Raw genomic sequence first — 22,817 nt, forward strand, 5'->3', positions numbered from 1 at the left:
GGGTGCTGTGCTCACTGCCAGACAGTTTCCTCTTCCACAGCACAGCTCCCAACTCCATCAGGCAGCCTGGGTCCTTGCAAACTTATATTGACTGGCTGCTGGATCAATATCTGCTATTGGCACTGGCCTAATGAAATGTCAGTCAGCAGCACTGCCAATTGATCCACACTCATCTGTGCTGCACATTAGTCACTGTCTCTGCATTTTACCAGAGATGATTAAAAGAAGAAAACAGCCTTCAGTTCTCCCAGGATCTCCTAAGGGGGCCAGGCTCCTGGGCAGGGAGAGGGAAGCACAGCTCAAAGCCTGCAGATGACAGCAGGGTGGTTTGAGCTTGGGGCACACTGCAGAAACAGGGGAAAAGTGCCAGAAGACTTTACAAGTTGCTCTTCAGCCTGATTTAACTTGGAGCAGAAAATCAATCACCAATAATAATATGCAGCACTAATGCAGCCCTCCCCTCTCCCTGCATTGGAGGAAGCTGGATTTACGGAGCTGCCATTGGTGCCAGAGGCCAGCACCAGGGCACAGAGAGGTCATGCATCACTGGCCCAGGGTCACTGAGCTGCTCAGTGGATAAGCTGGGGGGATGGAACCAAGGTTTCCAACCTAAAGCCCCTAAAGTAGGGAAATCCATACTGCAAAAAGATTAAGCAAACAAATATATTTTTTAGAAGTAAAAGAAGATTAATAATATAATAACAACCTTTCTTTGCACCACTGTCCTGTCTGGTGTGTAGAGTTCTGGATTTGAAATAATTGAAAGGGCTCACCTTTAATTGCAGTTAATTGCTGAAATAAAATCCAGACCAGGACAACTTACTGCTGCTCAGGTTTTTGTTGGAAGAGGGGTGAGGAGGGAGGCAGAACTATTTCTGTTTATTTAGTGACAAAGGTTGTGCTTTTATTCCAATGAAAAATATCAAAATCTTCATGTTTGGCTTCTGGCCAGCCTTGTTTGTGCAGTGTTCCTGCACATCCCCAGCACAAAGCCACTCAGAACACAGGCACAGAGGATTTGCAGAATTTGTGTTTTCTTCTCTGCATTTCTGCCTCTTATTGCTTTTTGCCTGAACACTAAATGGTCTCACTAAATGCCTAAGAGAGTCTCTCCATTTACAAAGTAATACATCAGCAAAAGAATTGCAAATTGTTCCCCAAATATACTACTCTCTGCTGTCTGCTTTAAGTGGAAATTTAAATTAATTGGAATCATTATGGCTTTCTTTTTTAACTTAAATATTACTGTACCAGACTATAAAGTGCCTGGAATTTAATCTGAAGTCTTCAGACCTGAAAAAAGCGTTTTGCAACTGAAAGATTTTTGATGTTTTTCCAGCTATATCCACTGGCCCAATAAAAAATAACACCCATTGCTATCAGCCTTGCTTCTGACATTGAGAACATTCCACCTGGCTTTCAGAAACTTTGGTTTTATATGGAATGTGCCACCAGCTACTCTGTTGACTTCATCACTTTCAAGGTTTTGTTAATTTATTGAAAAGCTTTTACAGCAGGAGCTTCAATTAGAACAATGAATTTCCATTGCCATGCAAGGTAGAACACCCACCATCAGTTTTGTTTGGAAGTGCTAAGTCAGAAATGAAGAAATCATTTAGAAAACCCAAATGGAAGGGACAAGGGGCAGCCTCTGTACCTAGAAGAGCCAAGACACCAGGTTGTATTACAAAATAGGGAGGTAAAAAATGCTGCTCAGTCACTCTCAGATATCCCTCACCTCAACCAGGGCTAGTAACAGAGACCAGTTTAGGGGAGAGAGTCACTGACTCCACATCCAAGCTAGCTGAAAAACATTCCAGTATTCCTGACTGGAGCAGAGTTACACTGCTGGGTGGGCAGTCATTTGCTTCTTTCCCATTTGCTTCTAGATTCCAGTCAAGAACCTGACCTTTTGGGGCTAAAAGTGAGGGGCTGCCTATGTCACAGCAGGTGGAAGGGCACCAGGACTCCTGTTGTCCCACAGCAGTGTCCCCCTGCAGAAAGGCAGGACCCAGGAGGATGAAGCCAGGCTCTTCTCAGTGGTGCCAAGCAGGAGAAAATGGGCAGAAGCTGATGCACAGGAGTTCCACCTGAACAGGAGGGAAAAGCTTCTTTCCTATGCAGTGACTGAGCACTGGAACAGGTTGCCCAGAGAGGGTGTGGGGTAACCCTCACTGGGGACATTCCAGAACCATCTGGACACACCCTTGTGCCCTGTGCTCTGGGATGGCCCTGCTGGAGCAGGGAGGTGAGATGAGATCCCTTCCAACCTGAACCATCCTGGGATTCTGTGGTTCTCTGATCAGGCTGCACTCAGAACTGCTCTCATCTCTCTCTGTGTTCAAGCCTGAAGCTCACACTGCACCATGGTTCTGCTCTCAGCCAGCCAATCATGCCAAAATTACCTCAGTTATTTCTTTTCCCATACAGCCTATTGCCAAATCAGAGATGACTGAAGCTGTCTAAACCAAACTCAGACGCTGTTCACTCCCTTCCCACAGATCTTTTGGATGAAACCTAAGTTCAAATGACCACTGATCATACCCCAGAGCCCACCTTACCCATGGGATGCCCTGCAAGGGAAGCCACAGGGATGCTGCCAGGGAGAATGAGCTGGGGCAATTCAGCAACATCTCTGCTTCTCAACTCAGAGACACAGCACAAAATCCACTGGCAGGGTGACCTGACAATTCTCTTCATTTGAAATCAAGACTTGGAAAGGATTAACACCCCTGAAAGACAGGGTCAGCCCACTGTCCAATAGATCTGAAATAACTCAGTTGAACCATTGGGAAATCCAAATTTGACAGGAAAAGAAGACCAAAAGGTTATTTAAACTTTTAATATCTACTTCATTCAACTACAGAAAGTTTGGAGAAATAACCTTAAAAAGTATCCCAGGGATTCTTCAAGTGAAACATCTTGCCCAGCAAGAGCAAAGCTTTTCCCAGTTGGGAGCTCTTGGTTGGCAGTGTGTGATTAAGGAGTGCTGGCTGTTGGAACATGCTGAAATTGCCTTTAATATGATGACAGTCACTGCTTCAGTGGGGAGGAACCACTTGGGGAGAAAAAAAAAACAAACCCAAGGCACAAGCATGCAAACATTAAGGAGGATGCTGTCAAGAAGAAATATACCATGAAGAGGATGTGCTGCTTTCACCTAAAACTTCTTCCTTTAGCCTTGTCTGCCATAACTCTGCCTCTGAGGGTGCTTTAGCTCAGGAGACTGAAGGAATTACAGCTTTTTAGAGGCATTTGTAATTGTCAGCAGAGCAGGGGCCTTCTATTTATGGCAGGATCAAATTAAATTCATTTTTAGAGAGCGAAGATGCCATTTCAAAGATTTTGCTGATGTTTCCTCATACTTGAACGCGCACCAGCGAAGAGCTCTTCCTTCCTGGTGCAGAGTCAAGGGAAATCACCCACAGCTGGGGAAGCCAGGAGGAAAGCTACCCTACCACAGCACAGAAACACAGCATCAGCCATGTGAAAAGTCAGAGTGCTGCTCCCTGCAGCCCCTTGTGCAGAGATGGAGCTGCTGATGACAGCTGTGGCACAGCCACTCCTGGACAGCACCACGGGGCTGCCTCTGTGACACTCACCCCCTGAGGATGAAGTGCTCTCCCTGTCCCCAAAGGGAGCACTGCATGTTTTCCCAGCTCAGGAGATGTCACTGAGGCACTTGGCACGTGGGAACTCTGCAGAGCCTTGCATTTATTTCTGAAGGGCAGCCACAGGAGGAAGAGGCAGCACAAGAGAGTTAGCTGGTGGGGTTATGGGGATGGCATGAACAGATGGTGTGGTGAAGAGCCATTTCCTTCCCACTTGCACACTGACTACATTAAACCAATCCCTGGGCTTTCATGGCAATGAGCTGAGGGTGTGCTGTGAGGGGTTTTAATAACCTGACCATCTCCTGCTTGTGGGTATCATTCTATTGGGTCTCCACTCTTTATTTACTCTCAGGGAAGCTCCTTCCATTTTTCTCACGTGCTTCTTGGTGATCTTCCCTGCCATCTGTATGGCAGCCATTGCCTCTTTGCCAGCTGTGGATCTCTGTAAAGCTCACCAGCAGTGTTTTTGTTCCCATCCATGTACTCAGGCACTGACACAGGATGCTCCATAGGGGCTGAGCCTGCTGGTTTTGCAGCCTTTGCTTATCTCATTGCTCCAGACCTAAACAAATTAGTTTGTAATCCTCAGTATTGTATGCTCTGGAAAACCTGGCTTTAAAACTGATCAGAAATTACTTCATGTAAAACTGGAGTCAATCTCCTCTTCCTGTCTGGGGCCAGAAGAAAACCCTGTACCTGCACAAATAACAGGCCTTTGCAATCAATAATATTGATGATTCTGTATTTCCCTATTTTTGGCCATGCTTCACCCTGTTTACACACAGTTTGTATTGCTTTCTACCACTCCCTGTGCACACACAATTAATGAAACACCAGCTGGTGCAAGATAAACACCGCTGCAGGGATGTAAAAAGACACTACACAGAAGTACAGATCTCTACCTCTGTTATTTTCCATCTCAGATGCTGTGTTTGCCTCCCAGACCTCCTTCTGAGCTCAGAAACTTTGGCTAAAGCATCTCCATGGTTTTCTCTTTGATTTTTTTTTGTCTAAGGTCCAAAAACTCCAGCTAACTCCAAGCCTCCCACACAAGACAGCAGTTCTTCAGTCACCTTCTCCCAGGAAAGCCTTGTCCAGGAAGCTGACTCTCCTCAGTGGGGTTTGTCACTCACCTTAGATGCTGGGGTGTTGGGAAGGATGAAAGTTTGACAAGAAAGTCTCACAGATATGTATGTTTAGCAGAAAGATTTTTAAATGTAGAGTCTGATGAAGGAATAGAGATGGAAGCAAGTTTTGATATAGAAGAAAAGAATTGCTGAGCCAGTCTTACTTGATAACCAAGGAGGCAAAGGTGTGTTAGTTAGAAGGAGTTTTAATGGCTTAGAGCAAAGGATAAACTCACCTCAAACAAGAAGATGTTTTTACCAAGCAGAAAGACAGCACAGGCAAACAAGTCAGCAAAGTTGCAAGTGGGAAAAAAAGTGTCTGAATTTTCTACTGCAAGAAAACTGAAAAACAATTTCTAGCTTAAACTGTAATGTACTAACTTTTAGTGATTGGAGAATAGCAACATGAATATGGTAATTATAGGAGTTATGATAGGCTATAGATAAAAGTTAAGGTCTAGATTGGTTCTACCATATTGAGATGCTCAGCAAAGAAAAGTTTATAATGCATTGTAACCTAAACTAAGGGTGTCCAAGGCTGCCTGCAGCTGGAGCTGACAGCTGTAGGCACAGCTCTGTCACCCACAACCATGGACTGCTGTAACTCTTGGATGGAATAAACTGCATTTTGAAGAGCTGCCTGGTGTCCCACATCTCTCATTCAGGCTCTTGCACTGGGGGACAAATGTACAACTGTGTTGGATGTCAGCACCATGAAGGTGCTCAGAGGGCTGCAGCACCTCACCTGTGATGACAGGCAGAGAGAGCTGGGCTTGCTCAGCCTGGACAAGGCTCCAGGGACACAGACCTGAGAGCCCCTTCCAGCATCCAAAGGGGCTACAAGAGAGCTGGAGAAGGACTTTTGACAGAGGCATGCAGTAACAGGACAAGGGAAAGTGGCTTTATCCAGCCAGAGGGCAGGTTTAGATTAAATTTAAGGAAGAAATCGCCCCTCTGAGGAGGATTTGCACATGTTGCCCAGAGAAGCTCTGGATGTTCCATCCCTGGAAGTGTTCAAGATCTCACTGGGGCTCAGAGCAACCTGCTGTAGTGGAAGGTGACCCTGCCCATGGCAGGGGGTGTGGAAATGATCTTTAAAGCCAAACTGACCCAAACTATTCAGTGATTCTTTAATTCTGTATTCCACCATGGGGCAGGGCTGATCCATGGGGCCAGAGCATCTTGTCCTCAAGAAGGCCAGCAAGGCTAAAGAAGGTTACTGGGGTCTTGCAAGCACAGTCTCTGTCCTGGCAGATTCCTGACCATCCCCATTGGCAGCTGCTGACATGTTGGACTGAATTTGAGCCCAACTGGTCTGGCAAGAAGCTCTTCATGGGACATGTACTACAGAATTTCTAACAAATGCTTAAAGTTACAGCTGATGGTTCATCAGGCTCAGCCAGGCATCTGTTTGGGACATTAATGCATGGCTGCACTGAGCTCGTAAATTCTTATTCATGGACTTTTGTAGAACTCCTTAAGGTTGTTGGCTGAGTCCTTCACAGAATGGGAGCAGGGACAATTATCCACACATGAAAAACATGCATGATTGAGTTCATCCATTTACATTTCTAGTGTGGCCTTCCTTGGCAGGATGGCCAATACAGCCTGGGAGAAGGATGGTCATTCATAGCTGAGCTGCTCTGACCAACAACTGCCCCATTTAAAAATGGATTTACCTCAGATAAACAATGGAGATGGAAATTCACCACAGTGGCATCGAGTCAAGGAAGGCAGAATTGGTGAAAATAGTGAGGTTAGACAAGAAATTAATTATGGAGATGACAGGATGCTGCTCTGTTAGGGTCAGGGACATGGACAAGGAAAAGTGGATGTCTGTGCACTGAGAGGGAAGCAGTGGGCATGAATGGAAAAGCAAATTTAATCATAATAAAAAGGCTTCATTTCATCTGATCAGTTAGAAATATCCTGATTAGAAATGGCTGTTCTTTGCTGCTGTCATGGGCTGGCTGCTTAGGTCCCCATTTTCACATTTTTAAGGGAGTGTGAAGTGTTTTGGGCTCTCAGAAGAAGCCAGAGCCTGTTCCTGAGGTAACTGGAGTGCTGTTCATAATAAAAAAGAGGACAATGGACTGCTTCCAAAGGGACATGTACTCAGAGAGCACAGAGAGGCAAAGTCCCCCTGCTCTGCAGGTACAGTGACTGATGGAAATTTAATACAGGAAACAGTTATAGAACCTTTTTGGCAGCTGAGACAGCTTTGTGGAGTACTCATAAAAAATCTGATATTCACCCAGAAGTCAGAGGGGAGGTCCCAAAGTTCAAAATATCAAAAGATCACTGACAGTTTAATTAAGAGTTGAGAGAATCAGAGGCTTTTATAACTGCTCACACTGTGCTCCTTTTTTTAACAGTAACCTACAACTAAAACCTATATTATGGTTTTGCTATCTTCAGGAAGGGAAACAAATTAAGAGCTAGGGCTGTAAGCTCTGAGAAATAAAAATATGGGGGAAAAAACAAATGAATATTATATATTCCTTCCTAAAAGCACAGAATATTTTTAGCTTTCAGTAAGTTGCTCAGAAGTGCAATAATAGGGGACTCAGCTTATTTCAGGTGCTTCCCAGAATGTCCCTGTCCCTCCTGACAGCTATGCCCACCTCTGGAATATATTTAAGCATCTCCTGAATTTGTTCCTCCAGAGTTTCTTTACATGGGACCTAAACTGAGCCAGCTTGCTAATCACAGCCACTGGCAGACAATTAAAAAAGGCACAGTCAATCAGCCATCATCAAGTTGGAAGTGACAGGCTGGGTTTTATTTTTAACTACAACTAGTGGGATTTATGCAACCTTTCCCACAAAGTTCCTCTTGCACTTTGTTTGCAATTTAATACTTTCCTACATGCACTGTAGGAAGCACTGAAAGCAAGGTAAATCTGGGATTTGCAGGACTGCAATGATTATTGTGTGCTGAACAAGCACATTTGGGTATTATTGCATCTGTGTAGTGTGAGCTGAAAAATAATAGATTAATGGATTTATACTTGCATTGAAAAGAAAGGCCTTACACAGGGAGTTTTATTTAGCATTTGAGAAGCTATTTATTTATTTATTTGAGGAGGCTTTTTGTTCAAGCCAAGGCAAAAACCTAATAAATAAAATCAGTGCTGTCTCCATTGCAAACCTGCTGTGAAATTGTTACTGATCATTTCTAGGTGGGTCAAAATGGATCCCATTTTGGGCAGAGCCAGACAATTCCCACTTGGATGAATGCTCAAGCTCTGCCTGTGCCTTGTGAAGCCCATGGGGATCCAGTGATATGATCCCAATGAACAGGCAGAGGTTCTCTTTCCCCATCCATGGCTTTGGGTGCATTTCTACCTGCATTCCCAGTCTGGCAGAAATAAGGTTTAGGGAATGAGAAGTCTGGGGTAGAAGCTCATTTTATACCTTCAAGTCATATTTTGCTGTTGCTAAAATGTCTGGTGTTCAGCTCCAGGGAGCAATGACAGAATAAACCATCTCAGTTTTTTAACATCTCCCCGTTTTCTTGAAATTATCAGGTTGAAAAAAATCATAGATTTACACAGGAATTAGACTCAGCAGCTCCTGCAAGAAGAAATCCATTGCTCTGGAATTATTGTTTGGAGGGTGTGAGGTAACCTCTGTCCCCACTTTCTGTGTGAATCCTGCCTGCTGGTAAAAGCTTCCTTAACCGGAAATCAAAAATGAAATGGCAATGTTCCTTCCCATTGCACCATGCACATTCCCTCCCTTTCCTTTGCAGTGGGAAGAGATTAAAAGCATCAATTTTAATTGATGACAGAAGGTAAACACAAAATGTTTATTTTTTAATATTTACAAGATTAAAAATAGCAAACCTTTGATTTATTTTTTTTATTAGCAGTCATGTCCTGTGCAAGCAATGCTGCCTTGAACTGGTATCAGCAGACAGCCTGCAGAATGCTTTCTGTGTCAGCCAAGGAGAAATTCTTAATTATTAGAGCTTTCTAAACAAGAAAATAATATTAATTCACAGAAAGCACAATAGCAAATAATCATCAATCTGGATCTTCACTCAAACACAGCCAGTTACATTTTGGTCTCCCTATGGACCTGCCCATCCCTGACATTCCTGTTTAACCTTTCCACACACAAACAAATCACCCAGACTGCACTGCCTGCCTGAGGAGGGGATGCTCACACCTTTCACTGGGGTCCATCAGCTGAGTGCCTTCAGCATCAGCTGCTGAGTCTCTGAGTGCAGAAATCATCACACCAGCACACAGGATTCTTTTTTCTCAGCCAGACAATGCTGCTCCAAGATCCTTGAATGAGAAGTATGCTAAATTGCCTTGCATTTCTCAATAAAGACCAGCAGAAAAACAACATAAAATGACCTTTTGATTTAGATTTAGACAGGGAAGTTCCACATACAGGAAAATAATAAGTCTACCTCTGTAATGCCACAGGATTATCAGAATTGGGTTCAGTCCTGCTTTTAACAGAGCTGGTGATTTGTCTCTTGCTCCTACAGAAGCATGGCCAGGATGTCTGAGGAAGGTATTTAACTCAGAGATTATATCCAGAATAGAATATTGGCCTGCTGGTACTCTGGGGGATTTATGTGGCTCTGAAACACTACTAAAGATGATAGTGCACTGGCTGATCTCTGCATCTGCCTGCACTCTGAAGGCAAAATGTGCTAATCCAGACTGTGCTGTGGATCCAGAGCACCCCAAACCTCCCAAACCTCCCAGGGGACATTCAGTGCCCTGGGTTGGAGGTGAGTGTTGAGGAGAGGAGAGGAGAGGAGAGGAGAGGAGAGGAGAGGAGAGGAGAGGAGAGGAGAGGAGAGGAGAGGAGAGGAGAGGAGAGGAGAGGAGAGGAGAGGAGAGGAGAGGAGAGGAGAGGAGAGGAGAGGAGAGGAGAGGAGAGGAGAGGAGAGGAGAGGAGAGGAGAGGAGAGGAGAGGAGAGGAGAGGAGAGGAGAGGAGAGGAGAGGAGAGGAGAGGAGAGGAGAGGAGTCTACAACCATCATGTAATTCAGTTGCCTGACCATTTCAGAGCTGATCAACAGTTACAGCATGATCTTAAGGGCAATATCCAATTGCCTCATAAACACTGATGAGTTGAGGGTATTGACCCTCTCTCTAGGAAGCCCATTCCAGTGTTTGACCATCCTGTCAGTAAATAAATGCTTCCTAATTGCCAGTAAGCCTTTCCTGGAGCAGCTCTGAACCATCCCCACACATCCTGCCACTGGACCCCAGGGAGAAGAGATCAGCAGTTCTCTCTCTGCCCTTCCCCTCCTCAAGCAGCTGCAGGGGGAAATGAGGCCACCCCTCAGCCTCCTTTCCTCCACACTAGACAAGCCCAAAATGCTCAGCTGCTCCCCACACTCCTTCCAGCCCTTTCACCAGCTTTGCTGCCCTGGTGTATTCAAGAGTTTCACACTTAGCACCAAGTTCTGCACAGCCAAGCAAGAGAAAACCTCTGAGCTCCCTCTGCTCCTCCAGGGAGGGGATTCAGAGGGGATTCACTGCACCTCATTTCCCACAGTCAGAATGACCTGAAGAGCACCCAGAAGAGATGACCTGCAGAACAGATGAGTGCACAGGAGATGAAGCAGTGGCAGAAAGGGGAGGGAAAAGAGTGAGGCTCAGGGAAAAGAGTCCAGCTCTGTCACAGCTACAGAAGTGAGACAGCAAACCCACAGCAGCTCCTGCAGCACTCAGTCTGCTCCAGCTGTCCCACCCTGTCTGGCAGGGGATGAACTTGAAGCTGCTGCAGTTCTCCCTTTCAATTTTTATGCTGCTCTTCTACCTAGAAAAGTCACACACAGTCCTCCAAGGACTCACTTCCTTGCTTTGAATGCCTTAAATTCAAATCCCCATGTCCCTGAAAAGGGGCAAAGACACAAGGAATTGCTCAGGGGAGCAGGAGATGGGAAGGAAGAGCTGCAGGAAAAACTCTGGCCTCAGATCTGTAATTCTCACTTGGAAGGATCCTTGGGGCTCTCAGTGGCAGAAGGTGGAGGATGGCCTTTGCTGGGCTGTCTGTAAGCACACAGCTACAAATACACAAGGAATTGCTGCACTACCTGTACTGATAAATTCCTCACATGGGTTTGGATTGCTCAGATTGCTCAGATTCCTGAGCAGTTTCTCCAGAAATTTCCAGCCCGAGCACCAATCAACAATTGGTGAGTTTATGGTCAGTTTATTTGAAGGTTTGGAGTGGGCTCTTCCCACCCAAGCCCAATTGACATACATCTGTAGACACCATCAGAGGTGGTGTTAGATATAAATCAGTGGAACAGTACTTTAGGAAATATTGCAATTGAGTATTAACATATCTGGAGAGAGTGGTGAATAAAATAAAGCTAAACAATAAAAATCTTCAAAAATGTTCTGAAGTGAAAATCTTTCCAAGCATAATGGCAGCTGCAAGTTCATCTAAAATGTGAACAAAACAAAACCAAATTGACTTTTGAGGGTATAACTTACTTGCTTGGTAATCACACTAAACAGTCACTAAACTATCCCTATAGGACTTAATTTTTTGGGATAACACGTTCATTTAAAAGAAAAAAACAAACAGACAACTTAAAACCACAGAGGGAGAGAAAAGGCCTGAGACAAGGACAATGCTCTGACCCCTTTCCATGTAAGCAAGTCAGCCCTCAGGACTGGTGGGGACTGTGTGTAAGCACCAGCTGGTGAAGTGCTAACAGCTCTGAACTCAGCTCCTGCAATTGTGAGTAGCTCAATTCAGAGCTCAAAAAGTGTGGAAGTCCTCAGGGTCACCAGAACACAAGTGACCTTCAGGGGCAAGGGCTGATACCTGAACAATGCTCTCTGCCTCTGCCATTCTGCATCAGGACTGTCACTAATACAGCACACCATTGGGAGGGTCTGGAAAATGAAAATAGGGATGGTGATTGAACCTTGGGACAACCTTCACTTTTAGGACACGTGAATGCAGAATTCAACTTAAAATAAAGCTTTTCTAAAGACCACATGACACAGAACTGACAAGTGATTCAGTCAAGAAACCATATGTGATGCATTAAAACCTCAAGCAAGAAGAGGAAGGCAATTTAAAAAGAAATTATTCTAATCTGAAGGAAAAAGGGAAAATAGGACGTGTGTGTTAACACAGTCTGATGGCCTCGCCCGCTAAAAAGCCCCAGAGATTCCATGTGCTGGAGGTATTAGATAACATCAGTTGCTCACAGTGTTGTCCCTGGCTTTAAGAGCATCACAGGGAGAAAAACCTGAGCTCCCCAAATGGGATTTCACTGCCTTAAAGGCACTCATCTCTCCTCAGATCTCCTGGCTTGCTCTCAGCACACCTTCCAGGAGCAAACGCACCAGGGGTCAGACAGGAACAATCGTCCTCTTCCCCGGCTGCTCCTGACTCATTCCTTTAACACAGCTCATTCTGGCCACAGCAGAAAGCAGCAGGATGTGACTGTGTGCCTTAAAAGCTGAAATCTTTGCTGTATGGAAGCACAGGAGAATTTTAGCTGTGATTTCAGCAGGGACAAGGTTTCATCTGGATTTTCCCCCGCACTTGCACAGGCAGTGCTGGGCTGGCAGCTCAGCAGAGGTGGCACATTAGCAAATGGAAGCAATGATGAGAAAAGGAAAAAAAAAAAAACAACAGAATGTGGCTGGAGCAGGGGCCATATGGAGGTAGGTAGGGCAGCACTTTTCCAGGACAAATATCCTTGTTCTGGCTCCTGGAAATAAAAGCAACACAGCACAGCACAAGTGCAGGAATGAGGTTGAGATGTAGATATGGACAGTAGCAGGGGATCAAGACCACCCAAGACCCTCAAAACCTTCCAATCCAATGCCAGGAAGGTCTGGAAGAACTGACTGTGCATGATTACAAATTTAGAAAATTAATTAGAAAATAAGAAACTTATCTCCAGGATGGGAAAACCTATTTACAAGCAGGTATCTCCACTGGGCATGTGTGCACCCCACAACCCAGTACACCCCAGCTGGAACAACTGGAGCCAGGACTGGTGATCCCTCTTCCTCACACTTCTTTAGCTTGTTTGCTTGCTTTCATTCATCTCTCTCTTTCTCTGCTCCCTTTCACCCCACTCCTTTGTCCAAAACCCACTGCTGTGTGCTTACACAAGGAGAGCAGGGACTAACTCATAAAAATTCCCATGCCAAGTGTGTAATTTACTAATGAAACTTTGCAAACATTTGCAGACCCCCTGACTTCTGTTGTTCCTTTCAACCCAAGATTTCCACTCTGGGTGCTCACTTCCCTTTGATGTTTGGATGCCACAGAGCCTCCTAAAAATCAGTCATGACTCCCCTCCTCAGGCCAAACTCCATGGCTCAAGCTTTCAGAGAGGGCTCCCTCCAGCTGTGTGAAATCTTGAGAGGCACTTAATGAATTAGATATTGTTAATATTCTCTTCCAGCATCAGAAGGCAGTAATTAACTCTTTGAAGACTTATCCCAAACCCTGCTTTATTACTCAATCCTCAGAGGCAGCTATGTAATCTTATTGTGATTTTAAAGAATATCTTTTCAGAATAATTATTTTCCTTGATTGAAAAAAGGAAAAAAAAAGGTTCAAAGTCCTGGTACTGCCTTGGAGTGTGCATTAATGATATCAGACATGCTGTAAAGATATCAGAGCACTAAACATGATATGCTGCAATACTTTTGCTGAGCAGATGCCTTAAGGAGGTCATTCAACATGCCAGGCTCTAAATGCTATTTGGGAGTGAGAAAACATTATTTCCCCACTTCAACAAGACTTTAGCTTCCCTGTCATGTGGAAATAACCTTTTGTGCTCAGTGCTATTATTAATTTATTAGCCTTTTGAACGTCTAAATGTTTTGCAGTCTGTGGACTGCATCAAAGTGCTGGCTGAGGGACAGGGCAGCACAAACACATTGTGTGTGCACCCAAATCCATGGATATGTGTTTCAAAGAGCAGACCTGGTGCAACAACACTTCTGCCTATGTATTTTTGACAGTGAGAACAGCCATTTTCTCAGGCACAAACCCCCAAGGAGTTTATTTAAGTTATAATTAAATGTCAAACCTTATGAGTGATGACTATGTAGAAAAAGTGCTAAGTATATATTTCTATAGAAATCAATTAAAGGAGACAATGATTTTCTTTCCATTTAGGCCCCATGACTCCAGCACAAGCTGCTGCAGCACAGTGCAGCTGTCAGCCCAGCCTCAGTGCCTGAACAATTGCTTTCTGTTCACCTGATGGACCTGTCCTGAATGGCACCGATTTTCCTCTGGGGTGAACTCACCACCAAACGCTTCTGTGATTCCCAACAGGGAATCACGTATCCTTCCAGCAGATAGGAGGTTTGAAACAATCCCCTGAATATCTTTATGTAACAGGACTTGGGTTGTGTCCCTGGTGTTGAATTTAGCATGATCTATTTTGTGCCCAGGAACAAAACACAGAATTTCTGCAAAGCAGGCTCTGGCTGAGCGCATCTGACTGCAATGCCAGGCTGCTTCCCAAACAGTTATTGACTGCAACTGCAGGAGGGAGTGGAGTTCAGCTGATGGACGTGAGGTATTTAAAAGTTAGGGATCATGGACTCTGTGAAATCAAAAGGGGATGGTTTTCCAATCCCAAACTGGGAACCCAAACTGGTTCCTCCCAGAATATCCATCCTTCATGAGCTATGAAGGTGATTGGTGACTACCCTTGACACCATCAACCAATTTTTAATGAAATTAACTCAACTCTGCATGTTCCACATTGACACAACCCTTCTTTGACTCTCCATCCACTCTCACATATTGCCCACACATTCCCCCAGACAGCATTTCCTTTCTTTCTGCAAAATCCCAAGTTTCTTTAGGAATGCTGTTCCTTCTCACTGGGAGTCACTGCCCCATGTCAAAGTCCGTGTACCTGACACTGAGCTAAACAGCACCTATACTGGCAACTGGAATTCCATGAGTTTCTCCTGGGTGATTCTCCATGCCAGGGCCCTGCAGGAAAACCAATTTTCCTTAAAAAAATGAGGAACAAATTCTGAGAAGAAAGGGAGAAAATTAGAAGAAATTCTGTGACGACTTAGCCAAGAGGCTACTCCCCATATGCATCCCTGGACTGCAGAGCTGAACTCCAGCTCACTGCCCTGTCAGGAATAGACATGTCCATGTTTTTTCTCAGGAAGCCAGCTGGAGTGACAGGTTCACAGTTTTAAGAAGGAAAGAATACATTTTGGTACAGTATAGTGGCATTATCTTGTCCCATGAAATCACCATCAGCAATGCCTGAGCAGAGCTGTCATTGCAGGGCTGTAGCTGGTGAGATGGCAAGAGGGGGAATGCTGAAGTCAAGGCTTAGAGCACTTCTTATCAACAGAGAAGTGATAAGCTAGAAATCATGAACCAGCTTCCAAGCCCCAAAGCCCTCCTTCAGGTCTGAAGTGGAGCTAACAACCTCAAGTCAGAGGTAAGCTGACAAGCTGGAACCAAACCTGATTATAACTCAGCTCCTTCAGGCTCCAGCACAGACAGAGGGGCACTGTAATCCCATTGCATCTGCTTCTTGCCATGGGTATTTTGTGCTACACTTGGGGTATTAATGAGCACAAGTGATGCACAGAAATTGAAACCTCCTCTGAAAGCAGCTCCAGTGGCCAGAGAGAAACTAGACTTAAAAAAGTAAAATTGTAGTTGTGTTGAAGTCCTCTTACTGCAGAGGCTGAAATGGTCTTGTGAAATACTGAGGTCGCCTTGGTACATTATCAGGTGAGATGCCCAAGGTAGAGCTGCAGAAAAACGTGTTTCAGCAGCTAGAGGATCACAGCTAATGCTCAGCAATCTATAAATCATTGTTACGAGATTTCTCTATGCAAATGAAATTTATATAACTCTCATCAATCGTAAAAAAAAATCATAAAGATGAAATTTTGCAGCCGCAATGTGAATTAAAGGATCCCTCAACCTGTTTTCAAGATACGTCTTTATAGCTAATTAATTTTCAGATGGAGTGTTCTTTGAAAGGACTAATGGATAGTGAGCATTGCTGATTGATTATAAAATGAGCAGGAGGGTTTAAGAAGTGAGCTGTGAATGTAAAATCACTACCCGGCTTTATTAACTTTGCCATATTAAAATTCTAGACTATGCAACTGTGAGAAGCAGGTATTAATACAGTACCTTTGATGAGTGTATTTTATTTATATAACATCAACAAATTTCTCTTAGTTGGTCTATAACATGGACATCTATCAGATTGTCCTCTGAACTGTATCTTAGAGACTTCAACTTTGACAAATCCAAAATCTGGATTCTATAAAATATGACTTTATACATTTATGCGACGGGGTGGAAAAAAACCAACAAAATGAAAACCAGCAACTATGAAGAAAAGGAAAAGAAATGCAATCCATATGTCATCCTGCTAGGACTGCTCTCCAGAGCTGCAAATCTACAGGTAACTTTTATTGAGCCATCATTACCAACAGTGACAAGAGCATTTATCGAAAGGCCACTCAATCTGCGATGACCTGAAAACACCAGGAGGAAATGGGGGGTTGTTAAACACTGCAAGCACCTGGTGAGAGGAAGGGGAAAATAAGGAGCTTACCCTCTTCCTCAGATTGCAGGTGAGCGTGAGGTTCCTCGAGAAGGAGTTGGCAAAAGCAGTGTAAAAGTCCAGCACTTTCAGCAAGGCTTCTCGCTTAATTATATGCAAATCGCAGTAGGTCAGAGCCCGAACGTTGGCACAGGCATGGGCCAGGCTGGTTTCCTTCCAGAAGATATCACCAAACACATCACCTTTACCTGAAAAAAAGAAGGGCAGATTTGTTAAAAGGTAATGCTTAGGCAGAGTTTCTCAGCACACAGATGATTTTTTCACAACCTGTGTTATGCTCCCAATTATCCCAGTGCAAGCTCCCAGCCATGAAAACTAATGGGGGTAAAAGTTTTAAAATTAGCTGAGGTACTTGAGCATCCTTAGCAGTAGCCCCAGGTTTTTAAGGTATTTAGAGATTGCTCTGTGAAGTGTCACAAAGCATAAGAGCCAGATTGTAAAGGTCTCCTTGTAGCTGAGGATTCAAGTAATGGATTTTTCAAAGGCTACCAAATATAATGAGCACTTAAATAATGTTGAGGTGATTGAATATTTCAGGTGTCTGTTCCCAAGTGATTTAGGAGTCCTGGTCTTACAAAAACCTTCTGACATCTAGCTTCTTTCATCCTCACGGCTCTACAGTGAGGGGCAGGAGCCAGCTTCCAGGGCCCAAGGACCACATTTTAAAGGACATTTTAACATTTTTAATTCAGGGTCATTGGTAACACTCCTTCTGGAAAACCCACCAAAAGCCTCACTGAGACTGTTAACTTTAAAATAACCACTCCTAAATCTTAAACACATCCAAAAGTATAGTTCTAAACCCAAATTCATCCATTTAAGTAAAGGATTAGGCTTAAGTCTGTATTTCAGTGTTTATTGAGTAAGAGAGGGTTTGACATCTGAGACACTTACATGTATATTCCCCCTTAACCAGGGGGGAAAATTACACCTAAGGCTAGTTTTGCAGTGCAGCAGAACAGCTGATTGAGGAGGATTTGGGACTAGCTGTAGTCCAGTGCCATGGACAGAAGAGCTCCAGGGACTGGGAATTCTCTGACTTAGCCCAGTTTTCTTTCCTTTGCAAGGAATCCACACCCCCCACACCTGTGCTAGACACTCAGGCAGGAGAAGAGGATGAGGACACCAGATTCAAAATCCCACTTCCGACCCAACCAGAAGCCCAGCATGAGTGCAGGTTGGAGATAAGCTTTCAGGTTTGGACCTTCTGGTTGTTCTGAGAAGAGGCAACAGAAAACACACTGAAACATTCCAAAGCTGCCTCTTGCTGCCTGGGTTTGGCCAGGACCCTGGTGTGTGGTTTGCGGCTGACTCCTCAAATCCTGAAGCAGAAACCATGGTACAAAGGGTGTTATTTTGTTTCAGATCCCAGAGATATCCCAGCTCTATATTTTAGCAGTTATTAAAAGAGAACTCAGATCAGTCAGCCAGTGGCTATTGATTTCAGGCACCTCGAGCAGCCCCTTGGTGAAGGTTAGAGATGTTCCAGTTTTGGCATAAAAAAGGTAATGGATTTTAGTACTTCCTCTTTTAAGAACTTTTAACATTTTGCTCCACTCTATTGTGGAAATACAGACCAGAGGGATAATCTATCCAACCTTATTAATTTTAGAGGTCAGAGGCTCTATTTCTCTATTTCCAATTCTGCTTTCGGTATTGTATCCAGTAAAACATATCTAACATTTCTCAGGCAGAGTGGAATAAAATGTGCAAGTCCTTATCTTCCCTTCTCTGCTTTTATTTTCCAAAAAATGTCTCTATAACAGAATCATCCCTTAGAAAGGTTATAACTGTATCTCATTGAGCTGCTTTTGATTCTACATATTTTTATGTAATTAAATTTAACTACAATACATAACACAGCTGGTATAATTTATAAAACAAGGTGCTTTAAAATGTTTTCCTTAATACAGAGCATTTTATAGTAACATTATAATTTATCCAATGTACTGTTTTGAAATTACCTTTTGCAGTTAATTGTCCTTGTCTCTACTTAGAGTTCAAAACCCAGTTTACAGACATGCTCAACAGAGTTACATAATTTATAGAAAACAGTCCATCTCTGAAATGCAGAAAATTGCTTAATGGATTTGCTCTCTGAGGTGGACACAGGACAGAGCTGAGTCCTGCTTTCAATGCAGAGTGCAGTTAAAAGACTTTGATTTTACCACTGAAATGTGAACAAACCACTTGTTCTCTCTTCAAATTTAGGCTAATATGTAGTTAATTTAACCAAGAGGTTGAAAGCAGTGGATGCTCACCCCAAAACTCAGGACAACAGTGTGTTACAGAATCTGTATATAGACCATGGATAAATGAAATAATATTCATAAGCTTGAGAAGATCTTGGTGTCCTTCAGTGTGGCAGGGATGTGGGACTGCACTGGTTGGGACTTAAAGGTTGGGACACAATGAACTGAATTTATTCACTCTTCCATGAGCCACCACTCACTGCATTTGAAGGGTGAAACTCTAAACTCCTCTTACATTGTGGTTTATACTCCTCAGAAAGCACAAAATCTTGGAAGCCTTTAAGGGATCTTGAATTTCACATTTCACACACACACTTCTGAGCTTGTCTGCTGGTTATAAATGTGCTAAGGAATGTACAGAATGAAAACAAAACATACCAGATTCTCCAAAACAATGCCTCTTCTTTCATAAATACAAAGATTAATGCACTATACTTTATCCCTATTAACTGGAGTTCACTGTGCAGAGAGGTAATTTCTCACTCAGGACAAGATCAGAAGTTAGGAAAGGATTCTTTACTCAGTGGGTGGTGAGGCATTGAACAGGATGTTCAGAAAAGCTGTGGGTGCCCCATCCCTGAAATGCTCGGGGCCAGGCTGGATGGAGCTTTGAGCAACTTGGTCTAGTGGAAGGTGTCTCAACCCATTCCATGATTCTGAGGGTAATTTTACACATTGCAACTAAATAAAAACAAAATTTTCAGGGTTGCAAAACAGAAAATTTAACTGTCTAGGTCTGACACAGCTACCCAGAGACACAGACAAGAATTTTTCACTTGCAGGGGATGTTCAGAGCTCCAGGAGAAGTGCTGCTGGGGCTGAGCTGGGAATGCAGAGGTGGATATTTATGCAGCCTGCACAATATCCACAGATTCTCTGGAGATTTACTGAGACCTCAGGACATGCCCTCCCAAATCTGCCCTGTCCTGAGTACTTTCTGAATAAGGGCAAACCCTTCCCAAACCCCTTTCCCTCTGGGAAACCTTCCTGCCCCTGCTCACAGTGCCCAAAGCATCGCTGGAAGAAGGAATGCTGTAAATCAGAGTGCAAGGGACCTGCTTGCATGCATTTTACACAGCATAGAAACATAAAATCCTTTGGGTTGGAAAAGACCTGTAAGACCGTCAAGTCAAACCCTTAACCCAGCAATGCCAAATCCACACTAAAACATGCCCCTAAATGCCACATCTACAGAATTATGGAATCATTGGGTTGGAAAAGACCACTAAGATCATAAAAATTCAGATTTTTGCAACAAGAGGACATGTGAAGGTGGCAGGCATAATTTTTGCTGAAATACCAACATTGCTATAATTCTTAATACTATGTATGTACATAAAATATACATATATATTCATGCATATTCACATAAATATATTCAGGGACAATCAGATGGTATGCAGCTGTCAGGATATTTCTATGCACTGTTCTATCTTCTCTATTCTGATAACCTTGCCAAATACATTTGGGGGGAACAGATGTTCTCTGCAGCCTTACACCATGACTGACCTGCCAATTTGCCAGTCAGGAGTTCATGCCTGGACCTTTCAGGTAGAAAAATTCTTAAAGGCTTTATGGAACCCTCCAGAGCTTGCAGATGGAATGAAACACTCAGAAACACTCTGTTTAAACAACATCTCAGAATCCACATGTGTATTTATGCAGAGAAAAAATTTATCCTCCTTCAGATGGGGACAGAAACTGAGCTAATAAATATCCTAGCAGAAATAAGAGCTTGATGGATTCTTTGGAAGAAAGCTTAGGCAGGCAGTTAAAGAATAAATTCTTGGTGGGAAATAGCACTGGGTAAAACACATAAAGAGGACCAAGTCTTCTTAAGGAGGTGGGTTTTTTTTTTTTTTGTGCAGTCTTAGCTAATAAACCAGCTACCCTTTAACCATTTGAAAATATCTACAAAGCCTCACCAGTCACGCTAGCACGAGCCAGACATGATGAATGATGTTGGCTTCCCATCAGGATGCACTCAAATCTTACACTGCTCATGAAAAGCAAAGGCTGATGTTGTTTGCAGATCAGTAAAACTGTACCACAGAGAGAAAATGTTCATTCAATCAGCTCAAGGGCCAAATACCATGAAGTGATGGCAGCATGCACACAAGTGGAGGTCATAATTACATATATTGGTGTCTATATTCATACAAATTCACATTTCTATGTATCTGCAGTGAAACCTCCTGCTGCAGGACAGACATGTCCCAAACTGATGTAGAAACCCAATGAGCAGGGAGTGAATCAGCTCCTGTCACCCAGAGCAGCTCTGAGATGGGTCAGTGAGCAGTTCTGCATCTCCTTACCATGGCACACTGGGACTGGTAGCACAGGTTTACAAAATGATGCAATATATTCATGGAATAAAATCCATCTGTGGCTACTAAACACAAAAGATTTCCCTCTGAGTGAAATACTGTCCAGTGGAGGGTTGGAAACATTCTGGGGAAGCATCACAGTTTCCTTATTTCACCTTCCTACTTTCTCCTGCACTTCTGCTATTGACCACTTTTGGAGACAGGCTGCTGGGCTGGCTGGATTTCTGGGTGTCCTGGTTGGAGACAAATTTGGGAGGAAACAAATCTGGGAAAAATAGGGGACACCAAACCATGAAGTCACCCCAAGATATTTGGCTTAGCTGAAATGCTGGTTTCTCCTTAAAGAGGGTGTCTGGAGAAGGTGATGCAGTGGTGCAAATCCATCAGGTGCACTTCCCATCTGGAACATCACTGCCAGCACAGCCCAAGATGCACAGAGATGATACCAAATTGTGAGAGAGGTCTTCTTGCCCCTGTGAATGTTTCTGCCTCAACTTCTTCTGGGGCATCCAGAAGGGCCAGAACTTCCTTGAAAATCAGACCAGAGCTGATCACTGAGCTGCACATAAACCCATAAACCCACATAAACTTCTGTGGGGCTGCACGTGAAAGGGCAGAATGACAGGAGAAAACAGCATTTCCAGCCTCTGAGGCATTGTCAAGCAGTCACTAAAGCAGCAATGACAAGAAACTGTGCCAAAGCCCTGGTCCATGCTGGCAAAGGTACTTTGCATTATTTAACACAGTGCAACCTTCCCCATCTGCACCTGGAAACACAAAGGAATTACCTTTCTTCCAGCATTCAGGACTGCTGCAAGCAGGGCCCAAAGGCCAGAAAGATTTTGTGCAAGTATCATCACTGCCTCACATCCTTCTAAAAGACCCAGCTCCTAGAGACAGGTTATTTCCATTTTGATTTTATATAGAAATAGGTTTCTATCTTTCCTGACTGAGGAAATAAACCTGAAAGCATGACCATTCCTACCACCTTGAAAACTCATAGGGCAAATCAGATTGCCTCAAACTGTTAGTCTGATTTAAAAGAACTGTACCACACGATTTTTAAATAATTTTCCTATTCTTGTGCTGGCAAGACTTTCAAGTTTTGGCAGTGAAGCATGCAGGTCTAATCCAAAAACATATCAATTCAGAGAAAGGAATCTTTCTGACTCTGGAGGCTGTGGATCAAATCTGTTACACACTAGCTGGCACTAAATTAAGACTGATGTTTCTTATCATAATTAACCATCATGCAGAGACACAAAAATACATTAAATTTACAAAACAATATGAAAAATTCAGGTTTGTCAGCAAGAACTAATGACACTTTTGAACAAGCATCAGTAGGACTAAATCTTATAACAGTACTGCAGATGTCAACCCAGACCTGGAAGATCTGACTGTTTCCAAGGCACTTAAGGAGAACTGCACAGTGCAGACCAGCAAATCACACTCGTTTTCAGACCAGTAACCCTTCATATTTTGCAAAATACTTTCAGATTCAGCACTTAAAACCCAGCCTAAATCACATTAATTATTTCAGTTCTGCTAGCTGAAAAAAAACCGCAACCCTTTCCTCTATGAATTTTCCTCTTAGTTAATTTAGAGCTTTAACTCATTGGAACACAGGGGACTTTTCCTATAGATGAAATAGGACACAGCCTGTTCTGTAAATTGCTACCAGGTGCATGCTACTAACCTGGGGAAATGTTCACAATTAGTCTGCCTTGGTCGACTTCACATGGAAAACAACACAAAAGTTCAGTATAAATTAACAAGAGCTGATTTGACACAGGGGCCAATTCCTCCACCCTCATTCCACTTGAGAAGAAACCCAAGCTGCAACTAAACAAATTAAAATCAGGCAATTAGCCACTAATACTGTGAGATGGAACTGGACTAGCAG

General features: G+C 43.5%; 1 protein-coding gene across 1 annotated transcript in view; it reads right to left on the minus strand.

The window, feature by feature from the left end:
* KCNH5 (potassium voltage-gated channel subfamily H member 5) overlaps positions 1 to 22,817 on the minus strand; it is a 162,371-nt gene that overhangs the window by 23,212 nt on the left and 116,342 nt on the right. The window contains exon 10 of the mRNA XM_071426250.1: positions 16,324 to 16,520. Coding sequence (XP_071282351.1) covers positions 16,324 to 16,520 — 197 coding nt within the window. The remainder of the gene's footprint in view (positions 1 to 16,323; positions 16,521 to 22,817) is intronic.

This window comes from Agelaius tricolor, unplaced genomic scaffold (assembly GCF_023055355.1).
Source record: "Agelaius tricolor isolate 1412-34295 unplaced genomic scaffold, bAgeTri1.0.p SCAF_5, whole genome shotgun sequence".
Lineage (NCBI taxonomy): Eukaryota > Metazoa > Chordata > Aves > Passeriformes > Icteridae > Agelaius > Agelaius tricolor.